This window comes from Scyliorhinus canicula, chromosome 8 (assembly GCF_902713615.1).
Source record: "Scyliorhinus canicula chromosome 8, sScyCan1.1, whole genome shotgun sequence".
In the NCBI taxonomy this organism is placed as follows: domain Eukaryota; kingdom Metazoa; phylum Chordata; class Chondrichthyes; order Carcharhiniformes; family Scyliorhinidae; genus Scyliorhinus; species Scyliorhinus canicula.
The window spans coordinates 103,471,390-103,498,412 of NC_052153.1; the positions used below are offsets into that span (position 1 = coordinate 103,471,390).

The window sequence follows — 27,023 nt, forward strand, 5'->3', positions numbered from 1 at the left end:
CATTCCTTCTTCCTCTCATTCATATCAATTATTGACAACAAAGATTCCGTTCAAGTGAATTATACAAATTCCAATTTGCATCAATGATTGATGGATAATTCCGCATGTTCATAATTGTAGAAGCACAGGAAAAAGAAACTTAAAACAATTTTAAGAGAATGCTATTAATGACATGCTGATCTATTTATTAAACTAAATTTTCATTAATTTGTCTGTAAACAATATATCACACCAGAAGAAAATAAATTATGATTAAAAACAAGATTTAATCTTGCTAGATTCATTCACCAAGGTAGATCTTTAAAAATATGATGTTATAAAACAATTTGTGCTTCATGTGTGAAATATTAACTAGAAAAAGAAAAGTTCCTTCCACAATAGCTACCTTGGTGATTTCCACCTGAGATTTAGCGTGCATACATTCCAGATTCTTTACTTCATTTAATTTCATCAGCTCTTTCATCTTTAGTTCTGTTTCTTCCAATTCTGTAACAAAAACAATGAAAATGCTAAAATGTTTTCAAAATGTCTAAATTGATCAGGTTGCAAATATAACTAAATACACTATGAACACTGTCCACCACTTGGCGGCAAGAGGAACTGCTAAGGCCATTTAAAACTTTGACTAGAGAGCTCTTTCGCAATGGCGAGCAGGCTCTAATTCTGGATTCCCAACCCCACCCTTAATTTTAGGGAGTGTAATACTTATGTGTTATTTTACGAACAAAGCAGTCCGCTTGATTGGTATCCCTTCCACAAACATTCGAACCCTCCACCACCGACGCACAGTAGCAGCTGTGTGTACCATCTACATGATGCACTGCAGGATCTCACCAAGGCTCCTTAGGCAGCATCTTCCAAACCGACAACCAAAACCATCTAGAAAGACAAGGGCAGCAGATACATGTGAACGCCACCATGTGGAAGTTCCTATCCAAGTCACTCATCATCCTGATTTGGAAATATATCACTGTTCCTTCACTGTCACTGGATCAAAATCCTAGAAATCCCTCCCGAACAGCACACTGGTTGTACCTACACCACATGGACTGCGGCGGTTCAAGAAGATGGCTCAGCACCATCTTCTCAAGGGAAATCAGGGATGGGCAACAAATGCTGGTCTAGCCAGTGAAGCCCACATCCCACATCTGGTTGCTGTCAAAAGCTCGCATCTCGCACTCCTGACCTGCAAGCTGATAAAAGTATCAATAATCCAGGCTCTTTGCAGTTTGAAAAAACACAAACCTTTGAAACCACTTAACTTGTATGAACAGAGATCAAAGAGCTTGAGCTGTCAATCAAACCACATTTCCTCTGGGACATAAGTGTTCTTGTATTGTAATAACTATCTAGACTTTCAACCAAGCTCTTACATGCCTTGCCCATCTCGTTACTTTGGCTATTTTGCCAATAGTTGTAGCTAGTCCCAGCAATGGTAAGTGTTGCTTACCTATTATGGCTTCTTATTTCCAACCATCCTTGAGTAGGGTGTTTATATTGTGCCCTATTTATTCTTCTCCAACAAGTGCTTGTGGAACTCATTGATTGGGTTTGATGCAATAACAAACTCCATGATTCGTTCAGAATTCTCTACCTCAGGATTCTTGATCCCTATCCTTATCATGGTATCAACTTACAAACTGGTCTATCAATTTCTGGCATGCTGCCTGAATGCCATTAACTTTAGTTGGTGGATCTTGAAACACATTTTAACTCAGAGATAATCTTCCAATGCAATGCTGATATATTAATGTGATGGAGTCCTTCATTGCCAGTTTTAAGTCTAATTATCTGCTTGTCAGGTTCAATGACTGTCAGGTCCAAAAAGCATGTAACTATTATTTGGCCAAAAGGTTTGAATTCGTAGAGTACGTCTGGAATCTTGATCGTAGAATCCCTATGGTACAGAAAGAGGCCATTTGACCCTTCGGGTTTGCACTGACCCTCGGAAAGAGAACCCCACCTAGGCCCACTCCCCCACCCTAACCCTATAACTCCACCTAACCTTTGGATACTAAGGGCAATTTAGAAAGGCCAATCCACCTAACCTGCACATCTTTGGACTGTGGGAGGAAACCGGAGCACCCAGAGGAAACCCATGCAGACATGGGGAGAACGTGCAAACTCCACACAGGCACCCAAGGGCCCCTGGCGCTATGAGGCAGCAGTGTTAACCACTGTGCCACCATGCAGCCATTGATGCTCCTTGCTGTTCAAGGATTCTGCTTCTATCAGAAAAGTTTTTGATGGAACGAAATACAGATTTGCGGTGCCTGCAGCCTCCACCATGCCCTGAGCTCTGGAATATGGGCTGTATTATTAGCTATGTCCATAAAGCACGTTCAGTAGGAAAATGCACCATGATTCCCTGCTTGATTTGCAGTGTCGCAGCCCCAATCTGAATCGACTCTTGTAGTTTGATTCTACCAGACACTAATTGTTTTGGCTGACCACCAATCTGGTGTACCTTCCCTTCACTTACTCACTGGTGGGCTGATTGCTGCTTTTTAACGGTGTTTCTTTTTCTGAACTCAGAATCCAAACTGCCCTGCCACTGCTTTTCAAATTTATTACTAGTGTTACCCCAGCTTGTCTTGGCTTCTCCAGATTTTCAAATGCCGTCACTTTCTGATCACCAGGATTCCAATGTCCACCATTGTTATTTGACTTGCACCACTGCCATCAGATTTTCAATGTGATCTTCAAATGCTTACTGCTGCCACCATGTTGTGTTATTGGCCTCTAATATAAATTTACCAATTCCACACTGATGAATGGTATCAAATGCTTGGGTTCTTTATTAAAAAATATCAGACTATATATAGGGTTAAAGGAGAGCTCTATATACACCTGCGAACAAGAGGTCAACACTGCTCTAATCATTGTATCACATGCTGACTTGCGTGACTTCCTGTGGTGGTGATGTAATTTAACAATATACATATCAGTGATGCCTAATCAGCACCCTGCATACATTAAAAGAACGTCACAACAACACAGACCTTCTCAAGGGGAAATTGGGATGCTTACTTTATTTTTTTGAAAAGCTGTTCCAGCTTATAGAAATGGACAGAGAAACCTGGGGCCCTGATTTTAGTCCAGAAATTCTTTTTATTTGTTCATGGGATCTGGGCATCACTGGCTGGGCCAGCATTTGTTGGCCATCCCTGAGAGCATTTAAGAGTCAACCACATTTCTGTGGCTCTGGAGTCATATGTAGGCCAGACCGGGTAAGGATGGCAGATTTCCTTCCCAGAACAACATTAGTGAACCAGATGGGTTTTACGACAATTGACAATGGTTTCATGGTCACCTTTAGACTTCTAATTCCAGATTTTTATTGAATTCCATTTTAACCATCTGCCAAGGCAGGATTCGAACCTGGGTCCCCAGAGCATGACTCTGGGTCTCTGGATTACTAGTCCACTGCCTCCCCATACTAGTTCAGAATTCAGGTAATCTGGTTTCCTGAGCAACCAATTGCAGAGCTCCTTTCATTTATTTTATGTCAGTCACCTCCTCAAAGGCAAACTCATTTTCAGATTGGTACCTTTAACACCAGGATGCAACCAAAGAGAGGTCAGTCTAGTGAGGGGGTTGCATAGTTTGAAAGGAGGAGCTGGTTTGACATCACCAGGTTAGAAGGGGAAAGAGGGGTGCATACTGTCGGCTTCATTTGGTCTGGAGGAAACACTCCTCTTCTTCCTGGCCCAGAAGAAATGGCATAAATGTACTCATCTCATGGCTTCTTGCCTCCTTTACTTGCTAGGTTTCCCAAGGTCGCGGAAACCAAAGAAACATAAGTTCAAAATATACAGTTAAAAACATCAGCTTTGGCAAAGAGTCATCCAGACTCAAAATATTAGCTCCGTTCTCTCTCCACAGATGCTGCCAGCCCTGCTGACATTGTCAAGTATTTTCTGTTTTTGTCTTAAAAAAATAGGTTTGGATTCTTCAGCCCCACCCACCGCAAGATTGCCACAGGTGAGACGCGGACATTGACCTCGGGCGGGATTCTCCAGTGGCCCGGTGTGCAGGGTCGGAGAATCCCGCCCATAAGAACATAAGAACATAAGAACTAGGAGCAGGAGTAGGCCATCTGGCCCCTCGAGCCTGCTCCGCCATTCAATTAGATCATGGCTGATCTTTTGTGGACTCAGCTCCACTTTCCGGCCCGAACATCATAACCCTTAATCCCTTTATTCTTCAAAAAACTATCTATCTTTACCTCAAAAACATGTAATGAAGGGGCCTCAACTGCTTCACTGGGCAAGGAATTCCATAGATTCACAACCCTTTGGGTGAAGAAGTTCCTCCTAAACTCAGTCCTAAATCTACTTCCCCTTATTTTGAGGCTATGTCCCCTAGTTCTGCTGTCACCCGCCAGTGGAAACAACCTGCCCGCATCTATCCTATCTATTCCCTTCATAATTTTAAATGTTTCTATAAGATCCCCCCTCATCCTTCTAAATTCCAACGAGTACAGTCCCAGTCTACTCAACCTCTCCTCATAATCCAACCCCTTCAGCTCTGGGATTAACCTAGTGAATCTCCTCTGCACACCCTCCAGCGCCAGTACGTCCTTTCTCAAGTAAGGAGACCAAAACTGAACACAATACTCCAGGTGTGGCCGCACTAACACCTTATACAATTGCAACATAACCTCCCTAGTCTTAAACTCCATCCCTCTAGCAATGAAGGACAAAATTCCATTTGCCTTCTTAATCACCTGTTGCACTTGTAAACCAACCTTCTGTGACTCATGCACTAGCACACCCAAGTCTCTCTGAACAGCGGCATGCTTTAATATTTTATCGTTTAAATAATAATCCCGTTTGCTGTTATTCCTACCAAAATGGATAACCTCACATTTGTCAACATTGTATTCCATCTGCCAGACCCTAGCCCATTCACATAACCTATCCAAATCCCGCTGCAGACTTCCAGTATCCTCTGCACTTTTCGCTTTACCACTCATCTTAGTGGCTGTCAAAATGAAGGCATACAGCCCCATTGTGATATGGAATTATCAACTCTCCTCCAGTAAGCAAATTGGCCATCCAACCCTTGTCACGCCTCTGTTAAAACCAGAAGTGGGTAAGTTCAAGAGGAACTGGGTTCCTGCTTTAGAGGTTTGGAATTATGACCTCTCTCCTGTCATATCCCACTCTAAAAGTTCTCTCTTTCCCAACTTGCATGATTCTCATGCATTAAGACGTATTTGAGGACAGGTTGTATATCGCCACTGCATTTAGGTTGTAAAAATGAAACATGGAGTTTACCTGGATGTCACTCACGGCAAACATAGGGACATAATAGGTGAAAGATAAGAAATCAGTGATATAATTAAAAGAATATAAATGTGTAAATACGGCAGTATGAAATAATCAATGAAAAATTGCTTCATCTACTTTTGTGACCTTTAAATCATGAAATAAGTTGTTGATCAAATAGAATAGGTTTTGGGCAGCACGGTGGCGCTGTGGTTAGCGCTGCTGCCTCACGGCGCTGAGGTCAAAGATTCGATCCCAGCTCTGGGACACTGTCCGTGTGGAGTTTGCCCATTCTCTCAATGTTTGCGTGGGTTTCGCCCCCAACCCAAAAGATGTGCAGGGTAGGTGGATTGGCCACGCTAAATTGCCCCTTAATTGGAAAAAAATGAATTGGGTACTCTAAATTTATAACATTTTTAAAAATTATTTTAAAAAATAGAATAGATTTTAAGATCATTGATAAGCATTAGTATTTTTTCCAACTGCAGAAGGTCACTTACCAGAGTGGGTTGAAACAAGTTTAGCCGTAATTTTTTGTATCTCTTCTTTTGTCTGGTTCGGTGCTTTTTCAATTTTCCGTTTCCTCCTTTAAAAGTAAAAGAATGATTTTGAGGTATTGTTCTTGAAAATACAGAAAAATGTGTCATTTGAAACATGGAAGTCTGGCAATATCTGGTTTGAGAGGATACAGGGAAAGATCCCACAAAAGTTTAATAGCAGCTTCAAAGAGCAGGGTTATAAAATGAAGATTCTTGCTCACAAGCAGGTTTAGCAAACACAGCTTTCATGTGGTAAGCTAAAACAATGGCTCACACCTTCATGGAATGTAACTATCTCAGGAAGCATCTGGAAACGCATGGATGAAAGTTTCAATTGCATTAAGTGACGAATGTTTAAAACAGGCAAGTCTTTCAAGTCATAACCAAGTTAAATTTTAGCATACAGCTAAAAGCAAAGTTTCACACCTTAATTGAAATAAACTCTCTTAGTAAACAGCTGGAAAGGATCGATGATGCTCAGTCGAATTTGGTGTCAATTCTAAAGTGTAAAATTCTATGAACATCAAGACAATTAAAAGAAAATTGGAGACGACCTGTCTACGAGAAACATAATTTAAGTCAAAATCAAAGGCAAAGTTATGAGCTGGGGACAATTGGAAAATTAAACGATTTGAAATCACAGAAATAAAAGTAACACCTATTGAAACCAAAGCATTTTGTAATCAGATCTGAGAGGTGACTTTATGCCCAAATTGAATAATTAGTTGTATTAGAATCTTTACATCAAAGATACTTTTAACAATCAAAGGGAAATAAGTTAATTTACAATAAGGCTCTAAAAACTTAATAATTATTAGAAAGAGAATATAAACCCAGGGAGCAGAAGCAGAAGAGCAATAGCAACAGCAACAGGGGAGAAGGGGAGGAGAACTCAGAGAGAGAGAGAGAGAGCTCGGTCATGGGAAAGACAAGGCAAGCAGCCGAGTTTAAACAGTTATACATCTAAGGAAGACTAGAATTTAAACAGAGCCAGAGCCAGCTCTCACAGCTCGGTACATGGGAAGGACAGGACACAGCAACCTAGTTCACCAGTGAATACAACTCCAGAAGACCAGATTTTAAGAAGATTGATTGACAAGGTGGGCCTGAAGGTCTGTACAACCAACCAGCAGCAGCCAGAAGCAAGATCTTTTTTCCTTTCTGTAAAGAAAGTGTTTGCAGCTTTTAAAAGAAAAAATATAATAATAAAAATAACTTAACCTGAAAAAGTGGTTATTAGCTTACTTCACTTCCTTAATAACGCAGGACCCAGGACATCGATGCTATTAAGGGGTAAGTAGGTAAAATTCTTCGGTGAAGGTATGGGTTATACCGGGGGATAACTTGAAAAGATAGTTTGACCTGAATAGCACCCACAGAAGCCTGCATCGGAGTCAGGGAGTGATAATCCCTGTTCACCATTTAGAATATCGACCTTTTTTTTGGTATAGGGGGAATTCTAAGAATAGTGGTGAGTTTTAACTTCAGTATTTAAACTGAATTTGGTGTATTCATTCAACCCAAAGATATTACTGTAAAAGTTACAGAGCCAGGATGATTTCTCAGCATTGAAATTATTTCCACAATTGATAGCAATTGCACATAAGTATAAAGTGAAAATACAAAGCAGAAGGTAGGCAGGTTTCAAAATAATTAAGCCAGTTTATGAAATCGAAAGAGAAACAGTAAATACTGGGAAAACTCAGCTGATCAGGCAGCATCTGTGAAGAAAGCTAATGAGCAGAGATTTAACAGAAGGAAATGTTAGGAAAGAGTTAATGTTCCCTCGTGCTGAAGTTGAAATTGGATTTTAATTGTTTAATAAATCGCACTTATTGTTCAATAGACTGCACCAATATATAAAGGGAATACAGGTAACACTGTTTTGTTGTTGGTGAAGTGATTACTAACCATAATAAACTTGGAGACAAAGAAGGCAAGACTTGCCCTCTAGTTCTTATTATAGAGTCACCATTGAAGTTTAATAATGGTGGCAGAGAATGGTTACCGCTGATAAGAAAAAGGAATTGCTACTTAAGATTTCTTTGGATGAAAGACTATGGGCTCGATCTACCGGCCACATCGCATCTCAATGGGAATGCGGCATGGTCAGTAGATCCCGGGTGAAGCCCCCCCCCCCCCCCCATGGGCTACCCGGCAGCCACAACGCCTGGCAGGATTTACTCATGCAAAGTGTCAGGAATCAGGAACCTGTCCACAATGGGCGGGACCAAGCTGCGCTCGCTTAGGTAGGCCTCAAATCTACTTCAGGCCTACTTACCCGGTATATACCGGCCTCCTGGCACCGTGGCATGGTACAGTGCCAGGGTGACACCGCCAAAGGTCGGGCCCCCGCGAGAGGCCATGCCCATGAAAGGAGGGTCGAGGAGGGTATGAAGGGTGGGGGGGGGGTGTGCAGGGCAGGTAAGAAGGGGTCTCTGGGAGATTGGGAGAGACGACGGATGAGGGCCCTGGAAGCGGGGCGCTCAGGGACCCTATTGCAGGGTCTCCTCACTTGGGGGAAGGGGTGTGGGGTAATGCCCATTTGTGTGGGGTGACATTGCCCCTTGGGTGGGGTGTGTGGGGGACCCAAAAGTTCACTTAGAAAACGGCACTCTTTCAAAATGATGGTTCATTCTAGGAGTTCAGCTCCCCAATGATGAACAAAATTCTTTTTTTTTTTTTTAATAATTTTTATTGGAATTTTTTACAGAAAATATAAAAATATAACAACAAGTATAGCAACAAGCAGTAATAGACATAGACATAGAACAGTACAGCACAGAACAGGCCCTTCGGCCCTCAATGTTGTGCCGAGCCATGATCACCCTACTCAAACCCACGTATCCACCCTATACCCGTAACCCAACAACCCCCCCTTAACCTTACTTTTATTAGGACACTACGGGCAATTTAGCATGGCCAATCCACCTAACCCGCACATCTTTGGACTGTGGGAGGAAACCGGAGAACCCGGAGGAAACCCACGCACACAGGGGGAGGACGTGCAGACTCCACACAGACAGTGACCCAGCCGGGAATCGAACCTGGGACCCTGGAGCTGTGAAGCATTTATGCTAACCACCATGCTACCCTGCAGTAATATGCAACTAACAGCCCCATAACACCCATAATTCCCCCCATACCGTAACATCACATGTATCACACTCCCCCCACCCCCCCCAACAAGAGAACTTAACCATAAATTAAAATTAACTAAATCAAATTTAAATAAAATAAGCAAACATAATCAACGCCCCCCCCCCCCCCCCCCCCCCGGGTTGCTGCTGCTACTGTCCCAGTACCCTATCGTTGAGCCAGAAAGTCGAGGAAAGGTTGCCACCGTTTAAAGAACCCTTGCACCGATACTCTCAGGGCGAATTTAACCTTCTCAAGCTTAATGAAACCCGCCATGTCATTGATCCAGGTCTCCACGCTTGGGGGCCTCGCGTCCTTCCACTGTAGCAAAATCCTTCGCTGGGCTACTAGGGACGCAAAGGCCAGAACACCGGCCTCTTTCGCCTCCTGCACTCCCGGCTCCACCCCAACCCCAAAGATCGCGAGTCCCCATCCTGGCTTGACCCTGGATCCCACCACCCTTGACACCGTCCTCGCCACCCCCTTCCAGAACTCCTCCAATGTCGGGCATGCCCAGAACATATGGGCATGGTTCGCTGGACTCCCCGAGCACCTGACACACCTGTCTTCACCCCCAAAGAACCTACTCATCCTCGTCCCAGTCATGTGGGCCCTATGCAGCACCTTGAATTGGATGAGGCTAAGCCGCGCACACGAGGAGGAAGAATTTACCCTCTCCAGGGCATCAGCCCATGTCCCGTCTTCGATCTGTTCCCCCAGTTCCCCCTCCCACTTCATTTTCAGCTCCTCTACTGACGCCTCTTCCACCTCCTGCATAAGCTTGTAGATATCGGATATCTTCCCCTCCCCGACCCAGAACCCCGAGAGCACCCTGTCACTCACCCCCCTCGCGGGGAGCGCAGGGAATCCCTCCACCTGCCGTCTAGCAAATGCCTTTACCTGCAGATATCTAAACATGTTTCCTGGCGGGAGCCCAAATGTCTCCTCCAACTCCCCCAGGCTCGCAAGATTCCGTCGATAAACATGTCCCTCAGCTGTCTAATGCCCGCTCTATACCATCCCCGAAATCCCCCATCCATGTTCCCCGGGACGAACCTATGGTTCCCCCTTAATGGAGCCTCCATCGAGCCCCGATGAACAAAATTCTAAGGGCGCATTTCTCTGGCCTCATTTCACTGAAGTGAGAGTGTGACGAGGCCAGTGATCAGCGGAATAGCAAGAGAGGCCAAAATCGAGAACCGCACCGGACATCAAACAGTTTGCAATGTAACCGGCCCTCCCCCATAGGCGAATTTGGGATCCCGCCGTAGCGTGGGGAGAAGCCAATTATCACCACTTAACTGCTATTTCCATACAATTAATAGGAGCCACCCCATATCCAATGGCCTCCGCAGCAAGTCCCAGGTTCGATTCATGCTTGGGTCACAGTCTGTGCAGAGTCTGTACGTTCTCCCTGTGTCTACGTGGGTTTCCTCCAAGTGCTCCACTCACCATTTCCCCGCTGTCAGGGCATGTGTTACATCAGTCCAGGGTGCTAGGACTGTGTCGGCACATCAGCGGATCACTGTCCAGGGCAGGAGGGTGATAATAGCCTGCAGAAAGCTGAGCGCCAGTGCTCCTCAATCTATGTCATAGTCTGACCCCTGCCTGTCTGCTGAGTGCTCACTCACACCCCTGCACGTGGTGTGCCTATGGAGGGGGAGGATGCCTAGAGAGATGGGCCGAGGGTTTGGAGGTCAGCCCGCATAAGAAGCAACATACTGGTTTTGGTGAAGGATTTTTATGTTTCACAGGTGTCCAATAATCCCCATCTCTCCCGATAGTGCTGCCGCACTTTCCCCTCCACCCACTCACTATCCCCCCTCACCCCCTACCTACACCCCCTCTCCTCTCCCCCCACACCTTCCCCAGTGCCTTCTCAGTGTCCTTGACAGGCCTTCCTTGCTCTACAGCTAAGTCTAGGTGTCTCCCCAGGATGCACTTCAGAAGTAGAGGCAGCCAGCTGCTTACCGTGGTCTTCGAAGCCCCTGGCGAGTGTCCACTGGGGGATCTGGGGCCAGAGGGCCCCGGCGTGCTTGTCAGCAGCACATGCACAGCCGTGCTGCCCTGTCCCTTGAAGCGAGGTGTGGCTTCATCATAGAGTCATAGATGTTTACAGCATAGAAACAGGCCCTTCGGCCCAGATTGTCCATGCCGCCCACTTGCCTGCATTTGGCCCATATCCCTCTATACTCACCCTGCCCATGTAACTGTCTAACTATTTTTTAAAGGAAACAATTGTACCCGCCTCTACCACTGCCTCTGGCAGCTCATTCCAGATGCTCACCCCCCTCTGTGTGAAACAATTTCCCCTCTGGTCTGTTCTGTATCTCTCCCCTCTCACCTTAAACCTATGCCCTCTAGTTCTAGACTCCTCTACCTTTGGGAAAAGATGTTGACTATCTACCTTATCTATGATAATAGCCTGCAGAGAGCTGAGCGCCAGTGCTCCTCAATCTACGTCACAGTCTGACCCCTTTTTAATGACCTCTATAAGACTTCTCTAAGCCTCCTACGCTCCAGGGAAAAATGTCCCAGCCTCTCCTTATAACTCGGACCATCAAGTCCTGGTAGCATCCTAGTAAATCTCTTCTGCACGCTTTCTAGTTTAAGAATATTCTTCCTATAATAGGGTGAGCAGGACTGAACACAATATTCCATGCGAGGTTTTATCAGTGTCTTGTGCAACTTCAACAAGACGTCCCAACTCCTGTATTCAGTATTCTGACCAATAAAACCGAGCATGCTGAATGCTTTCTTCACCACCCTGTCCATCTGCGACTCCACCTTCAAGGAACTATGAACCTGTACCCCTAGATCTCTTTGTTCTGTAACTCTCCCCAGCTCCCTACCATTAACTAAGTAGATCCTACTCTGATTTGATCTACCAAAATGCATCACTTCATATTTACCCAAATTAAACTCCATCTGCCATTCATCAGCCCACTGGCCTAATTGTTCAAGATCCTGTTGCAATCTTATATAAACTTCTTCATTATCCACTATGCCACCACTCTGGGTGCCATCTGCAAACTTACTAACCATGCCTCCTACATTCTCATCCAAATCATTAATATATATAACAAATAACAGTAGACACAGCATCGATCCCTGAGGCACGCCGCTGGTCACAGGCCCCCAGTTTGAAAAACACCCCTCCACAACCACCTTTTGGCTTCGGTCACCAAGCCAATTTTGTATCCAATTGGCTACCTCACCCTGGATTCCGTGAGATTTAACCTTTTGCAACAACCTACCATGCGGTACCTTGCCAAAGGCCTTGCTAAAGTTTATGTAGACAACATCGACTGCACTATTCTCATCTATCTTCTTGGTTACCCCTTCAAAGAACTCAATCAAATTCGTGGGACATGACTTTCCCCTTACAAAGCTATGCTGACTTTAGCCCTTGCCTGTTTAAATGTCTGTAGATCCTGTCCCTCAGAATACCCTCTAACAATTTACCTGGGATTCTATCAACCTCCTAGAATACATTTCATCACATCCTGGGATTTATCTATCTTGATGCGTTTTAATACCTCCAGCACCTCCTTCTCTGTAACATGTACTCTCCTCAAGACATCACTTTTCATTTCCCCGATTTCCCTAACATTTGTGCCTTTCACAATAGTAAATACTGACAAGAAATATTCATTTAGGACCTCTCCCATCCCTTGTGGATCTGCACATAGATGACCTTGTTTATCCTTAAGAGGCCCTACCCTCTGCCTACTCACCCTTTTACACTTTATGTATCTGTAAAAGCTCTTTGGATTTTCCTTTGCCTTATCTGCTAAGACACTCTCATGTCCCCTGTTTGCCCTCCTGATTTCTCTCTTAACTCTACTCTGACAAGCCCTATACTCTTCAAGGGATCCACTTGATCCCAGCTGCCTAGGCATGTCATATGCCTCCTTCTTCTTTTTGACCACGGCCTCAATATCCCGAGTCATTCAGGGTTCCCACCTTCTACCAGCCTTACCCTTCACTCACCCTGAATGTGCTCACCCTGAACACTAATTAACACCTTTTTGAAAGATTCCCACTTAGCAGCTGTCCCCTTGCCTGCAAATAGGCACCCCCCCAATTAACCTTTGAAAGTTCCCGCCTAATACCCTCAAACCTGGTCTTGCCCCAATTTAGAATTTTAACTTTTGGGCCAGAACTATCATTCTCCATAACTATCTTAAAACTAATGGAATTATGGTTACGGTCCTAAAGTGATCCCTCACGAACACGTCCGTCCCCTGCCCTTGCTTATTCCGCAAGAGGAGGTCAAGTTTTGCCCCCTCTCTAGTCGAGCAATCCACAAATTGAATGAGGAATTCTTCCTGAACACACTCGACAAATTTCTCTCCATCCACATCCCTAGTGCTATGGCTGTCCCAGTTAACGTTGGGAAAGTTAAAGTCCCCAACTATTACCACCCTATTTTTCCAGCAGCTATTTGTAATCTCCTCACATATTTGCTTCTCGATTTCCCGCTGACTATTTGGGGGCCTACAGTACAGTTCTATCAAAGTGATCTCACCTTCTTATTTTTCAGTTCTACCCATATAGACTCAAGAGGCAAACCCTTGGCTATATCCTCTCTCTGTACTTCAGTGATACTGTCCCCATTTCAGAGGGGTGGAACTCAGGGGGAATAGTGGCCACCATCCTAACTCCATGGGACAGGTCCCGGTTGGTCCTCCCATTCGGTGCCCATAGGGCCCTGGGGTTCACCTCGGCACAGAGGGGCAGCTGGTTTGAGCCCCAGCCTCCCCTGCATCTTCTGACTCTGCCACCCCTGGCTGCTCTCCAACTTCTGCGCCAGCATGTCATGCCCTCGTGATGCTCCTCGGTGATTGGATAATGCTCTACAATGCTGACCTGCAACTGGGATAAGCTCCACAGCGCCTCGGCTCTGCCCATCTGAGAATGGGACATGGCCCGCAGCACCTCATCAAGGCCATCCTGGTACTGGGTCACATCCCCCTGCAAGTCGGACATACTGCCGAGGCCCTCAGCCATGGCCATCATGATCGGGCTTGCCTTGGACCTCCACTAATGCTGCTGATGTCATGCGGTTACCACCCTAGCAGTGTTGGCCTGGAGACACACATTGCCGGCGACATGTCCTGCGCCTGTAGCCTCTTGCTCTCCCTCAATCGACAATGGACCTGCTGGCGTGTCATTCACATCTCCCTCTGAATGACTCGGCTAATCCCTAACATTTCCATCAGCTCCAAGATAATGTGGTCCATAAGCTCAGCATCTGGCTGGGGCCCAGTTGGGTCTGGCATCCGGCAGCCCTCCAATTGCTGTCTCACCTGTGCATTACTGCTGCCATCTGATGTGCGCCAGCAACTGTGTGGTGTTCACCAGATTGTGCCCCAGAAGCCTGGCCACTAACGTTGCCCAATGAAATGAGTCGATTGTGGCATTCTTGGAGCTCTCATCCGAGGTGGTCTCATGGGAGGCAGGGGATGGGGCCACCCTGGATGAGACGGCCTATTGGCTGGAGGACCTGCGGGAGAATGGACATGTGCTCAGTGGGAGGGATGGGTCAGTCTGTATGGCATTAACAACTCACATGTGACCGGTCCTCCGGGTAGGGTCTCATCTATGCAGCATGTGCCAACCTCTGCACTGGTAACCGCTCTGTCTTCGGCCACCCCTGTCATCTCCAGGGCCCATTCCTCGAAGGTCATGAGGATTCTTATGTTCGGCACCTCTCCGCCATTCTGGGCCCTCTCCCGGTGATAGTGCGAGAGCTTCTCCTGAGGAAACACAGAATGGACATTGTTAGGCACACACATGGTTCACAGTGGCGGGGGTGAAGGGAGGGTTGGGGAGGTGGATGCTTGTGTGGGGGCGGAAAAGTTTCTGTGGAGGGGAAGGGAGAGGGTGTGTTGGGGAGGTGGTTGTCAACTCACACGTGCTATTCTGAAAGACTGGTGTAGGTCTTCTTGAGGCACTGGAGGCCAATCATCGAGGCCATCCCTCCTTGCCTTGACCACATCTAGGACCAGGTCCACGTCTCCAAACTTTGGAGCCAGATGCCTCTGACCCATGGCTGCAAGCTGAGTGTGGTTGGCTGTGCAAGTGCTGTTCAACCTTTTTAGTGGGGTGCAGGCGAGCCTGGTCCCTGTGAATTGGCTGGCGAGCCTTCACTTGTGGCGTGAAGTCCATGGGACTTTGTTAAGTGGACCAATTAACATTATATTGCATTGCCGGCCTCGCAGCAGTTCCCGCTCGCTACCACACTTGGAAACCTTTCCAGAGAATCACACCCTATGTGTGGGCAAACGGGTGAGAAATTCCACAGAGCTCAAAAAAGTGACGAAGTGTGGTTAGATAATGATGGGGAACTCGCTGGCAGAGCTGTGGGAAACTCACAGCAAAACCCGCCACAAATGACAAAATCACGCCCTATATTCTGAATTCTAATCTGATTTTAAATTTTTTTTATTTATTGTCACATGTACCGAAGTACACTGAAAAGTAGTTTTCCGCAACCAAGGGAACTTACACTGCACGTACATAGTAGACAAAAAAAGAGTAATCGACAAGAGTACACTGACAAATGGTACATCGACAAACCGTGATTAGTTACAGTGCGGAACAAGGGGCCAAACATAACAAATACAGGTTCAAGAGCAGCATAGGGCATCATGAATAGTGTTCTTACAGGGAACAGATCAGTCCGAGGGGCAGTCGTTCAGGAGTCTAGTAGCTGTGGGGAAGAAGCTGTTCCTATGTGTAGATGTGCGGGTCTTCAGATTTCTGTATCTTCTGCCTGGGTGGGAGGGGTCTCTGATAATGCTGTCTGCCTTCCTGAGACAGCGGGAGGGGTAGACAGAATCAATGTGAGGGTGGCAAGCTTGTGTGATGCGTTGAGCTGAGTTCACCATACTCTGCAGTTTCTTGCAATTTTGGGCCGAGCAGTTGCCGTACAAAGCTGTGATGCAGCCGGATAAGGTGCTCTCTATGGCACATCTGTAGAAGTTTGAAAGAGCCGATGCAGACATGCCGAATTTCGTTAGCTTCCGTAGGAAGAGAGACTGTGAGTGATCTGGAAAATAAATGGCTGAACCCAAGGGTAGAGTGCCGGGGTATGTCTACCCACCATTTGTTTCTGTGCATCAACCCATGACCAACAGAAGAATGAAGTTACCATGTGGACTTGTACCCCAAGAAAAAACAAAAAATGGCCTTCACACTTTTGCTACCATATGAAAGCAAAATAAGATGCAAGGTAATCATAGAATTCACAGTGCAGAAGGAGGCCATTCGGCCCATCGAGTCTGCACCGGCTCTTGGAAAGAGCACCCCACTTAAGCCCACACCTCCCTATCCCCGTAAACCAGTAACCCCACCTTAGCTAAGGGCAATTTAGCATGGCCAATCCACCTAACCTGCACATCTTTGGACTGTGGGAGGAAACCGGAGCACCCGGAGGAAAACCACGCAGACATGGGGGGAACGTGCATACTCCGCACAGACAGTGACTCAAGCCAGGAATTGAACCTGGGACCCGGGAGCTGTGAAGCAACTGTGCTAACCACTATGCTACAGTGCTGCCCTTTCGGAATTGGAACCAGAGCATTAAAACTCAGATTTGGATATGTTAACTTTCATGAATAAGATTTACAAAAAGGACGGTGGCCATGGAAGTCGGAATCTGCTGGGGAGTATCTAACAACTCACCTGCTGAATCAAGTAACCCCGAGAATGGATGGTATTGAGCGCCGGGCCCATACCCAGCCCTTACCGGCAGTGGAGACCCACGGGGCTAGGCCGGGATGAAGAGAAGGGCTGCTTTGGTGAGCATGGAAGCCCAGGGCATGGGCTGAGGTGGAGCCGCCGTAGGTGCAGATCTTGGTAGTGGCAGTGAATTTGAAAATACTGTTATTCACGGATTTAGAATGGAGTCCAAGATTGAATATTAGGGGCATGGCCGACCATGTGCGAAAATGATCAGACCTCTGACTGCTGCCTCCGTTGTTCATTCCTACCTCTGCTTGATGTGCATCTGCAACTGTGTGGTGCTCACCAGATTGTGCCCCAGGTGCCTGTCCACTACTTTTGCCCACCGTGGTGTGTGTCTCTGCGCTGGTGGAGGGTGGGAATGACATCCCAGGGTCGGAGCTGTGATGCTTCGATGCTGGCAGCCTCGGAGCAAGTTGTTCTCATGGGCGGGCGGGGGAGAGGGAGGCACTCGGATGGGCCGACACCGCCGGATAGAGATCCTGCAGGAGAATGGACATGTGGTCAGTGGGAGGTAAGGACCATCAACTTGGCATGAACTGACATGTGACAGGCCATCTGGGGCCAGTGCATACTCACCTCTGCAGCATGGGCCAATATCAATGTCGGTGACCGATCTGTCCTCGGACACCCCCGTGGCCTCCTGGGCTGGCTCCTCTAGGGATGAGGACCCTGAGGTCCAGCACCCCGCTGCCAGTCTGGGCCCACTCCTGTCTGTTGTGGGCCAACTTCTCCTGCGGGGACTCAGAAGGGGCACATGAGCTGCACGCTTCATGCATAACTCATGGGGTGGAGTGTGATGGTGGATGCCAGGTCGTACTGGGGCATGTTGTGGTGGGGGTGGGGGGAGCAGTACCAGGTGCTGGGTTATCCTGGGATGGAGGCATCAGGCTGGAGCGGTGCCAGGGTGCCAATGCCAACTCACTCGTCCTGCTCAGTGGAGTTTTTTGAGTTTCGTACCGCACTGGGTGGCGGTCCTCCTGGTGACACTCCCCAAGCTGACAGCTGTTGCCATTGCCTCCCAGGTGGCACTGGATGCCCTCTGGGTGACCCTCCAAGCCTCTTGGGGGAACAGGGTACCCAGTTTGGACTCCACCGTGTCCATCAGTATGATCACATCGCCATATCTGAATTGTGGCGTTGGTCTACACAGTGGCATAGCTATGTGCTGGGTGGGGTTTGCTCGACGGGATCAGTTTAAGTGCTGCTCCCCTTGTTAGCAGGGAGCTGCTGGGTGCAGTCCCTGCAAATCTGCTGGTAGGACAGTCATATGCAGCGTGAAGCCCGTGGGACATCATTAAGTGCCATCATTAAGTGCCCTAATTAACGTTAGATGCCGGTGACGGCCTCGCCGGATCGGCTGTCGGGAAATACCCAGCATTTCCCACTCGCTACCACACTTAGACACTTTTCTGTTAGCTCGTGCCCCAAGTCTCTGGAACAGCCAAATACATTGGGTGAGAAATCAGACAGAATGGTTCGCATGTCACTTTGCATCAGCAGAATATTAACCTCATAGCAATTACTCGTGGTAGGGTCTCAGAAAAGCACATGCAGGCTTCTGAAATGGGAAAAGAGGATCTCCGAAGTGTAACTGGGCATCTGAATTGGTTGGCTGGACAAACATGCCTGGATGCCAGTTTTGATGAAGAAATTTTTCGAGCAAACAAAACATCGGTGAAATTAAAATTGGAGAATTGTGTTTTGAAATTACCATCTTTAGGTAATAGCAAATAACTAAACCTGAGTATTTATAGTTACGCATCTTCTGCTAATCTCTGTGATGGCTTTTCGAATGTGGGAGATTTATAATTTTTCTCTTGGGGGAGAAAGGTAAATGTTGCCCTTTGATATGGCAAAACTAAAAAGATAAGAGTGATAAAACGTACATTGATAGTGGATACACTAGCCCTAGTGGAGGCAGTAGATATGGCAATTTTTATATCCCAGAATCCTGACTGAAAATTTAAATGGAACAGAACAGGGGTGGGCAAACTTTTCCGTGCAAGGGCCACATTCAGAAATTCACAATTTTAAAGGGCCGCATAGTATATTAAGTAAAATAATTAATATTTAAAATAGCCAAAATAAAAGGTTTTTAAAGAAAAAAAAAGCAACTTCACATGAAACACATGTTGTGCCGAGCAATGATCACCCTACTCAAGTCAACGTATCCACCCTATACCAGTAACCCAACAGCACCCCCCATTAACCTTATTAAAAAAAAAATTTTTTTTTAAATAAAAAAAATTTACTTGATCTTGGTGGGCCGCATAAAGACCTTTGGCGGGCCGCATGTGGCCCGCGGGCCGTAGTTTGCCCACCCCTGGAACAGAATATTCGGGAACGCTACCTGTAGAGTGTCTCACAGACACTAAGTCCCTTTTGGGGAATGTCCACTCTACAGAACGCATCAATGAAAAGAGACTACGGATTTACATAGTGAGCCTAAAACAGATGCTAGCGATCTAGGTGTTTCACAAGATCAAGTGGATTGATAGCAGTTTTTAGTTTTCTGACTTTTGATGAAAAGAAGGGATAGCGCAAGTAAATTATTAAATAGGTATATTTCCTACAAGAAAGAGATATGTGAGTGAAAGAAAAGAAAAAAAGGGGTAAAAAAAATTACTGCGGATGCTAGAATCTGAAACAAGAACAGAAAATACTGGACAATCTAAGCAGGTCTGACAGCATCTGTGGAGAGAGAAGGGATCTAACGTCGAGTCTGGATGGCTGTTAAAAAAGAGGAAATAGGATGTATTTATTGCAGAAAAAATATAAACAAATATTTGTGATATGGTATAATTTATGTCAAAATAGAAGATTTTTTTAAATTGGGGCAATCTGTTAGGAAAAAAATGATGTTCTCTAGTGCTTAAGCTGGAATTGGGGTTTTAATTGTTTAATAGGCTGTTTATATATATAATAGGGATACAGGTGGCACTGTTTTGTTGTTGAAGTGATACTGAACACAATAAACTTGGAGCCAAACAAGTCAAGATTTGCTTCTTAGTTCTTATTATAGAGTTACCATCAGAGCTACCAATCTCAGGATCCAAATCAGATCGAGCGGCCACACGCACAGACGCGGGACATGAAAAATTGATTTTTCCCATTTATGTTCAATAAACAACCAACAGCTGTCAGAGCTGACCAATAATGGGTAGCAGATGGGAGGCAGTCCTTGCAGCTGAATGCAAATTTCACACTTAAAGGCAAGTCAGTACTCGGATCAAATTGAAGCAACTGGAAAAAAGGTTAACAAACAAGCCTTGAAAGGAATTGCTGCAGTTAGAGAGGAGCCCAATGGTTTAATGATGATGCCTGGAGGAGCAGCTCCAGGGAGGCAAGGGTACAGAAAGAGTTGCTTAAATGAAGGAAGAAGCCAACTAGTTTCACCAGAAAGGCAAAGCTGGAAATCAAAGAGGAAGTCAGTCATCATGGTGTGATCGCAAGGTTGTGCTGCAAACAATTCCGTGAACTGTTCTGTTCGGTCAGGGTGAGTGGAATCACAGCAAACTCACAGAACTAAATGTCACAAAAGATGCCAATGAAATGTGAGAAAAAGCTGGCAACCAGGCGTGGACACATCCAGGCACCAGCATTCACAGTTAAATGCATGGTAGCCTTATAGCAGAGCCCATGAGCATTCAGAGTTGATTACTGCATTGCTGATGCTGAATGGCAGCAGGCAACCCAGTAGCTCAATGCTGTATCTTGAAACTGGAACAGATTGAGGATTGCAGCTGGATCAGAAAGACAGGTAACATGGTGCAGATCTGTGTTTGCAGGAGAAGTGAGCTCACAATGCCAGGCAGGTGGATTTCCATTGCTAGCGGTATTGATTTAAATGGAGGAGGAGGCGCAATGGAGCTAGGAGGGGTTTTACCAAGGCAGTCTATCACAGAGAGTGTGGAGCCCACAGAAAGTGAGTAACACAATGGCAGTGACTGTGAAGCCTTCTGCCTCACACTATCACAAGCATCTCTGTGGTGGGTGATGAACAAAGTGAACTCCAAATGAAGAAGAGGCAGCAAGTGTTCATGGAAAGCACCATACCCTGGCATTACTCTTGGCTCTCTCACAGTTCATACCGAGGGGGGGGGGGGGGGGGGGGAGCATTGGCAAATCCAGCCCCGACAACCCTGTCCTCCTTCGCACTAGCCCCTTCCTTGGGGCTAGTGCGAAAATTGGGAGAACTGCCCACAGACTAGTCAAGCAACAGCCTGACATAATCATACTCAGGGAATCAGACCTTACAGACAAATGTCCCAGATACCACTATCACCATCTCTGGATATGTCTCTGGATACAAAAGGTAGGATAAATCCAACCCGACTAATTACCACTTCATCAGTCTACTCTCAATCATTAGCAAAGTGATGGAAGGGTTCATCAGTAGTAGCAAGTGGCAGTTGCCTGGCAATAACCTGCTCACTCATGCTCAGTTTGGTTTCCAGCAGGTCCACTCAACTCCTGACCTCATTACAGTCTTAGTTCAAACATTAACAATAAGAGTGGACCTCAAGACTGGAGTTGAGAGTGACTGTCTTACTGCATTTGGTAAAATGCTGCATTGATGTTATCAAAGAGCCCTACCAAACCTGAAGTCAATGGGCATCAGGAAAAGGTCTCTCCTAATTGGTGTCAAAGCATAAAGGAAAATGGTTGTGGTTGTTGGATGTCAATCTGAACCTTGCGTTCAGAAGGTTGGTGGACTGCTGCATGGTTGACATTTTGTCACATGACAGCAGTTGTAAGTGCACTCTGCCTCTCTGTTGGAGTATTATATAGATTTAAGGAACCATGTCTTCATAGCCTAGCCCCCGTCACCCAAGATCCACCCACAAAGATCAGGAAATTGAAATATTGAGGCACATGAGATATCTCAGGGTGAATGAGTCATGACAGTCTCAAGAACTGTACACAAACCTACAGTATCCATTTGTGATGCTCACATACTGGCTGCACATTCATCAAGTGAAAGTCATTCCTGTTCATAAAGGCTCCTGGCTGCTCTGTGGGAGCCTTGGTGACAACTTCCATGAGCGAATCCAGCGGTGGTCATGAATCCAACTACCCTCCGTGTCTGACTAACCTGATCTGTGTGAAACTGTACGTTGCAGCCCTCCCCCTGGTTCAAGGCATCCATAACCAACTTGATGCAGCGATGAACTGCAGTCTGGGCCATTGATCTTCAGAGGATCCTTGAAATTCCCAGATCTTCAAGTGTAAAAATTTTTTGCCATGGTGACTTTTACCACACAGCCAATGGATAGCCACGACATCCCACAGGCGTCAAATCCTCCTTCAGTATTATGTGCGATTCCAACACCACCTGCCTGGTCAGATGCTATCTTCATAGCGACTGAATACTTCAACAGCTCTATGAAGTAGATCGTTTGTTGATAAATTTTTCAGTTGAATAGCCCATTCCACATGAGTCTCTATTTGTGGTCCTTTGTGCCTCCTCATCCACAACACCTTTTATCATCATGACTCTGCTGTGTGTTGCATCCCTGCTCCCTGTATGTGCCTCTCTCTCTCTCGTACCTCTTTACTGGCATGCTCAATCTGCACACCCAAGCACTCACGTCTCAAAGCCTCTCTGTCCTCTAACTCTTTACAAAGGAGTTGCAGCTCGGAGATCCCTTCCGATAGTCTGCCTCCGAAGCTCGAACTTTTCAAGGATACACATCCTGAGTGAGACTCATCCAGAGTGGGATTGCAACTTGGTAATTTGGTGCAGTGAGGTAATTCGGTGCAGAGTGTAAGGAGGTGCTTTTTAACCCTGGTAAGTGACTGGTAAGTAGTTTTTCTTTTCATTCTCTAATTTATTTATTTTTATTTTGCAATTGTTGTTGTATAAGTTTACCTAAGGTTTAAGACATGGCAGGAGATCCCAGACCCGTATCATGCTCCTCGTGTGCGATGTGGGAGCTCAGGGACACGTCCACTGTCCCTGGCTCTTTCACGTGCAAGAAGTGTGTTCAGTTGCAGCTCTCGTTAGACCGCTTGACGGCTCTGGAGCTGCGGATGGACTCACTTTGGAGCATCCGCGATGCTGAGGAGGTCGTGGATAGCACGTTTAGCGAGTTGGTAACACCGCAGGTGAAAGTTACTGAGGGAGATAACAATTGGGTGACCAAAAGACAGAGCAAGAGTAGGAAGGCAGTGCAGGTGTCCCCTGCGGTCATCTCCATGCAAAACAGATATACCGCTTTGGATACTGTTGAGGGAGATGGCTCACCAGGGGAAGGCAGCAGAGGCCAGGTTCATGGCACCATGGCTGGCTCTGCTGCACAGCAGGGCAGGAAGAAAAATGGCAGGGCTATAGTGATAGGGGACTCGATTGTAAGGGGAATAGATAGGCGGTTCTGTGGACGCAATCGAGACTCCAGGATGGTATGTTGCCTCCCTGGTGCAAGGGTCAAGGATGTCTCAGAGCGGCTGCAGGACATTCTGGGGTGGGGGGGGGGGGGGGGGGGGGGGGAGGGTGAACAGCCAGCTGTCGTGGTGCACATAGGCACCAACGATATAGGTAAAAAACGGGATGAGGTCCTACAAGCGGAATTCAGGGAGTTAGGAGTTAAACTAAAATGTAGGACCTCAAAGGTAGTAATCTCAGGATTGCTACCAGTGCCACGAGCTAGTCAGAGTAGGAATGTCAGTATAGATAGGATGAATGCGTGGCTCGAGAGATGGTGCAAGAGGGAGGGATTCAAATTCCTGGGGCATTGAGACCGGTTCTGGGGGAGGTGGGACCAGTACAAACCGGACGGTCTGCACCTGGGCAGGACTGGAACCGATGTCCTAGGGGGGGTGTTTTCTAGAGCTGTTGGGGAGGGTTTAAACTAATATGGCAGGGGGATGGGAACCGATGCAGGAAGTTGGAAGGTAGTAAAACAGGGACAGAAGCAAAAGGAAGGGGAAAAGTGCAAGGCAGAGAAGACATAGTCAAAAATCTAAAAGGGCGACAGTACAAGGTACAGTGACTGAGGGGAGCTCAGTGAATAGGCCCAGTAATAACAAAAGGAATAAAACTGGAGATGTTAAGATTCAAAACAGAGGTAAAAAAACCAACATAAGTGTACTTTACCTGAATGCTCGTAATATTCAGAATAAAGTAAATGAGTTGATGGCACAAATCATCGTAAAAGACTATGATTTAGTGGCCATTACTGAAACATGGTTAAAGGATGGTCACGACTGGGAGTTAAATATCCGAGGGTATCAAACTATTCGGAAGGACAGAGTGGATGGTAAGGGAGGTGGTGTTGCTCTGTTATTTAAGGATGACATCTGGGCAATAGTAAGGGATGACATCGGTGCTATGGAGGATAAGGTTGAATCCATTTGGGTGGAAATCAGGAATAGTAAGGCGAAAAAGTCACTGATAGGAGTAGTCTATCGGCCACCAAATAGTAACGTTATGGTGGGGCAGGCAATAAACAAAGAAATAACTGATGCATGTAGAAATGGTACAGCAGTTATCATGGGGGATTTTAATCTACATGTCGATTGGTTTAACCAGGTCGGTCAAGGCAACCTTGAGGAGGAGTTTATAGAATGTATCCGCGATAGTTTCCTAGAACAGTATGTAATGGAACCTACGAGGGAACAAGCGGTCCTAGATCTTGTCCTGTGTAATGAGACAGGATTGATTCATGATCTCATAGTTAGGGATCCTCTCGGAAGGAGCGTTCACAATATGGTGGAATTTAAAATACAGATGGAGGATGAGAAAGTAAAATCAAATACTAGTGTTTTGTGTTTAAACAAAGGAGATTACAAGGGGATGAGAGAAGAACTAGCTAAGGTAGACTGGGAGCTAAGACTTTATGGTGGAACAGTTGAGGAGCAGTGGAGAACCCTCCAAGCGATTTTTCACAGTGCTCAGCAAAGATTTATACCAACAAAAAGGAAGGACGGTAGAAAGAGGGAAAATCGACCGTGGATATCTAAGGAAATAAGGGAGAGTATCAAATTGAAGGAAAAAGCATATAAAGTGGCAAAGATTGCTGGGAGATTAGAGGACTGGGAAATCTTTAGGGGGCAACAGAAAGCTACTAAAAAAGCTATAAAGAAGAGTAAGATAGAGTATGAGAGTAAACTTGCTCAGAATATAAAAACAGACAGTAAAAGTTTTTACAAATATATAAAACAAAAAAGAGTGGCTAAGGTAAATATTGGTCCTTTAGAGGATGAGAAGGGAGTTTTAATAATGGGAAATGAGGAAATGGCTGAGGAACTGAACAGGTTTTTTGGGTCGGTCTTCACAGTGGAAGACACAAATAACATGCCAGCGACTGATAGAAATGAGGCTGTGACAGGTGAGGACCTTGAGAGGATTGTTATCACTAAGGAGGTAGTGATGGGCAAGCTAATGGGGCTAAAGGTAGACAAGTCTCCTGGCCCTGATGGAATGCATCCCAGAGTGCTAAAAGAGATGGCTAGGGAAATTGCAGATGCACTAGTGATAATTTACCGAAATTCACTGGACTCTGGGGTGGTCCCGGTGGATTGGAAATTAGCAACCGTGACGCCACTGTTTAAAAAAGGAGGTAGGCAGAAAGCAGGAAATTATAGGCCAGTGAGCTTAACTTCGGTAGTAGGGAAGATGCTGGAATCTATCATCAAGGAAGAAATAGCGAGGCATCTGGATAGAAATTGTCCCATTGGGCAGACGCAGCATGGGTTCATAAAGGGCAGGTCATGCCTAACTAATTTAGTGGAATTTTTTGAGGACATTACCAGTGCAGTAGATAATGGGGAGCCAATGGATGTGGTATATCTGGATTTCCAGAAAGCCTTTGACAAGGTGCCACACAAAAGGTTGCTGCATAAGATAAAGATGCATGGCATTAAGGGTAAAGTAGTAGCATGGAGAGAGAATTGGTTAATTAATAGAAAGCAAAGAGTGGGGATTAATGGGTGTTTCTCTGGTTGGCAATCAGTAGCTAGTGGTGTCCCTCAGGGATCCGTGTTGGGCCCACAATTGTTCACAATTTACATAGATGATTTGGAGTTGGGGACCAAGGGCAATGTGTCCAAGTTTGCAGATGACACTAAGATGAGTGGCAAAGCGAAAAGTGCAGAGGATACTGGAAGTCTGCAGATAGATTTGGATAGGTTAAGTGAATGGGCTAGGGTCTGGCAGATGGAATACAATGTTGACAAATGTGAGGTTATCCATTTTGGTAGGAATAACAGCAAACGGGATTATTATTTAAACAATAAAATATTAAAGCATGCCGCTGTGCAGAGAGACTTGGGTGTGCTAGTGCATGAGTCACAGAAGGTTGGTTTACAGGTGCAACAGGTGATTAAGAAGGCAAATGGAATTGTGTCCTTCATTGCTAGAGGGATGGAGTTTAAGACTAGGGAGGTTATGTTGCAATTGTATAAGGTGTTAGTGAGGCCACACCTGGAGTATTGTGTTCAGTTTTGGTCTCCTTACTTGAGAAAGGACGTACTGGCACTGGAGGGTGTGCAGAAGAGATTCACTAGGTTAATCCCAGAGCTGAAGGGGTTGGATTATGAGGAGAGGTTGAGTAGACTGGGACTGTACTCGTTGGAATTTAGAAGGATGAGGGGGGATCTTATAGAAACATTTAAAATTATGAAGGGAATAGATAGGATAGATGCGGGCAGGTTGTTTCCATTGGCGGGTGAAAGCAGAACTAGGGGACATAGCCTCAAAATAAGGGGAAGTAGATTTAGGACTGAGTTTAGGAGGAACTTCTTCACCCAAAGGGTTGTGAATCTATGGAATTCCTTGCCCAGTGAAGCAGTTGAGGCTCCTTCATTACATGTTTTTAAGGTAAAGATAGATAGTTTTTTGAAGAATAAAGGGATTAAGGGTTATGGTGTTCGGGCCGGAAAATGGAGCTGAGTCCACAAAAGATCAGCCATGATCTCATTGAATGGCGGAGCAGGCTCGAGGGGCCAGATGGCCTACTCCTGCTCCTAGTTCTTATGTTCTTGTGTTCTTATGTGTGCCCACTTTGAAGTACCTTCAGTTTATTACTTCTGTGCTTTAATGCTTTTCACTCTCCCTTTGTTGCAATGCAGCTGCTCTCAATGGCTTTCACCTCCAGCCACCGTTCATCTGCCACTATGCTCTGACCTATTGAAAGCTGACAAGGCACTGAATCTTTCCAGATCCTGTATACCCCATGTTAAATTTTAAAAGCATCTCAAAAGAGGAGACAATTGGGATTTTAACAGGCCCAATTGCCATTCCCACTATGCATGTTCTCAAACGTGGTGCTTGACCATCTCCAGAATAATTGACCAGTGGCAGGACAAGTGGCAGGAT

General features: G+C 45.9%; 1 protein-coding gene across 1 annotated transcript in view; it reads right to left on the reverse strand.

Moving 5' to 3' along the window:
- The window catches only part of LOC119970422 (golgin subfamily A member 4-like), a 529,556-nt gene that overhangs the window by 446,833 nt on the left and 55,700 nt on the right, over positions 1-27,023 (reverse strand). Inside the window, exons 7-8 of the mRNA XM_038805016.1 lie at positions 5,774-5,859; positions 386-486 (exon numbers count right to left, since the gene is read on the reverse strand). Coding sequence (XP_038660944.1) covers positions 386-486; positions 5,774-5,859 — 187 coding nt within the window. The remainder of the gene's footprint in view (positions 1-385; positions 487-5,773; positions 5,860-27,023) is intronic.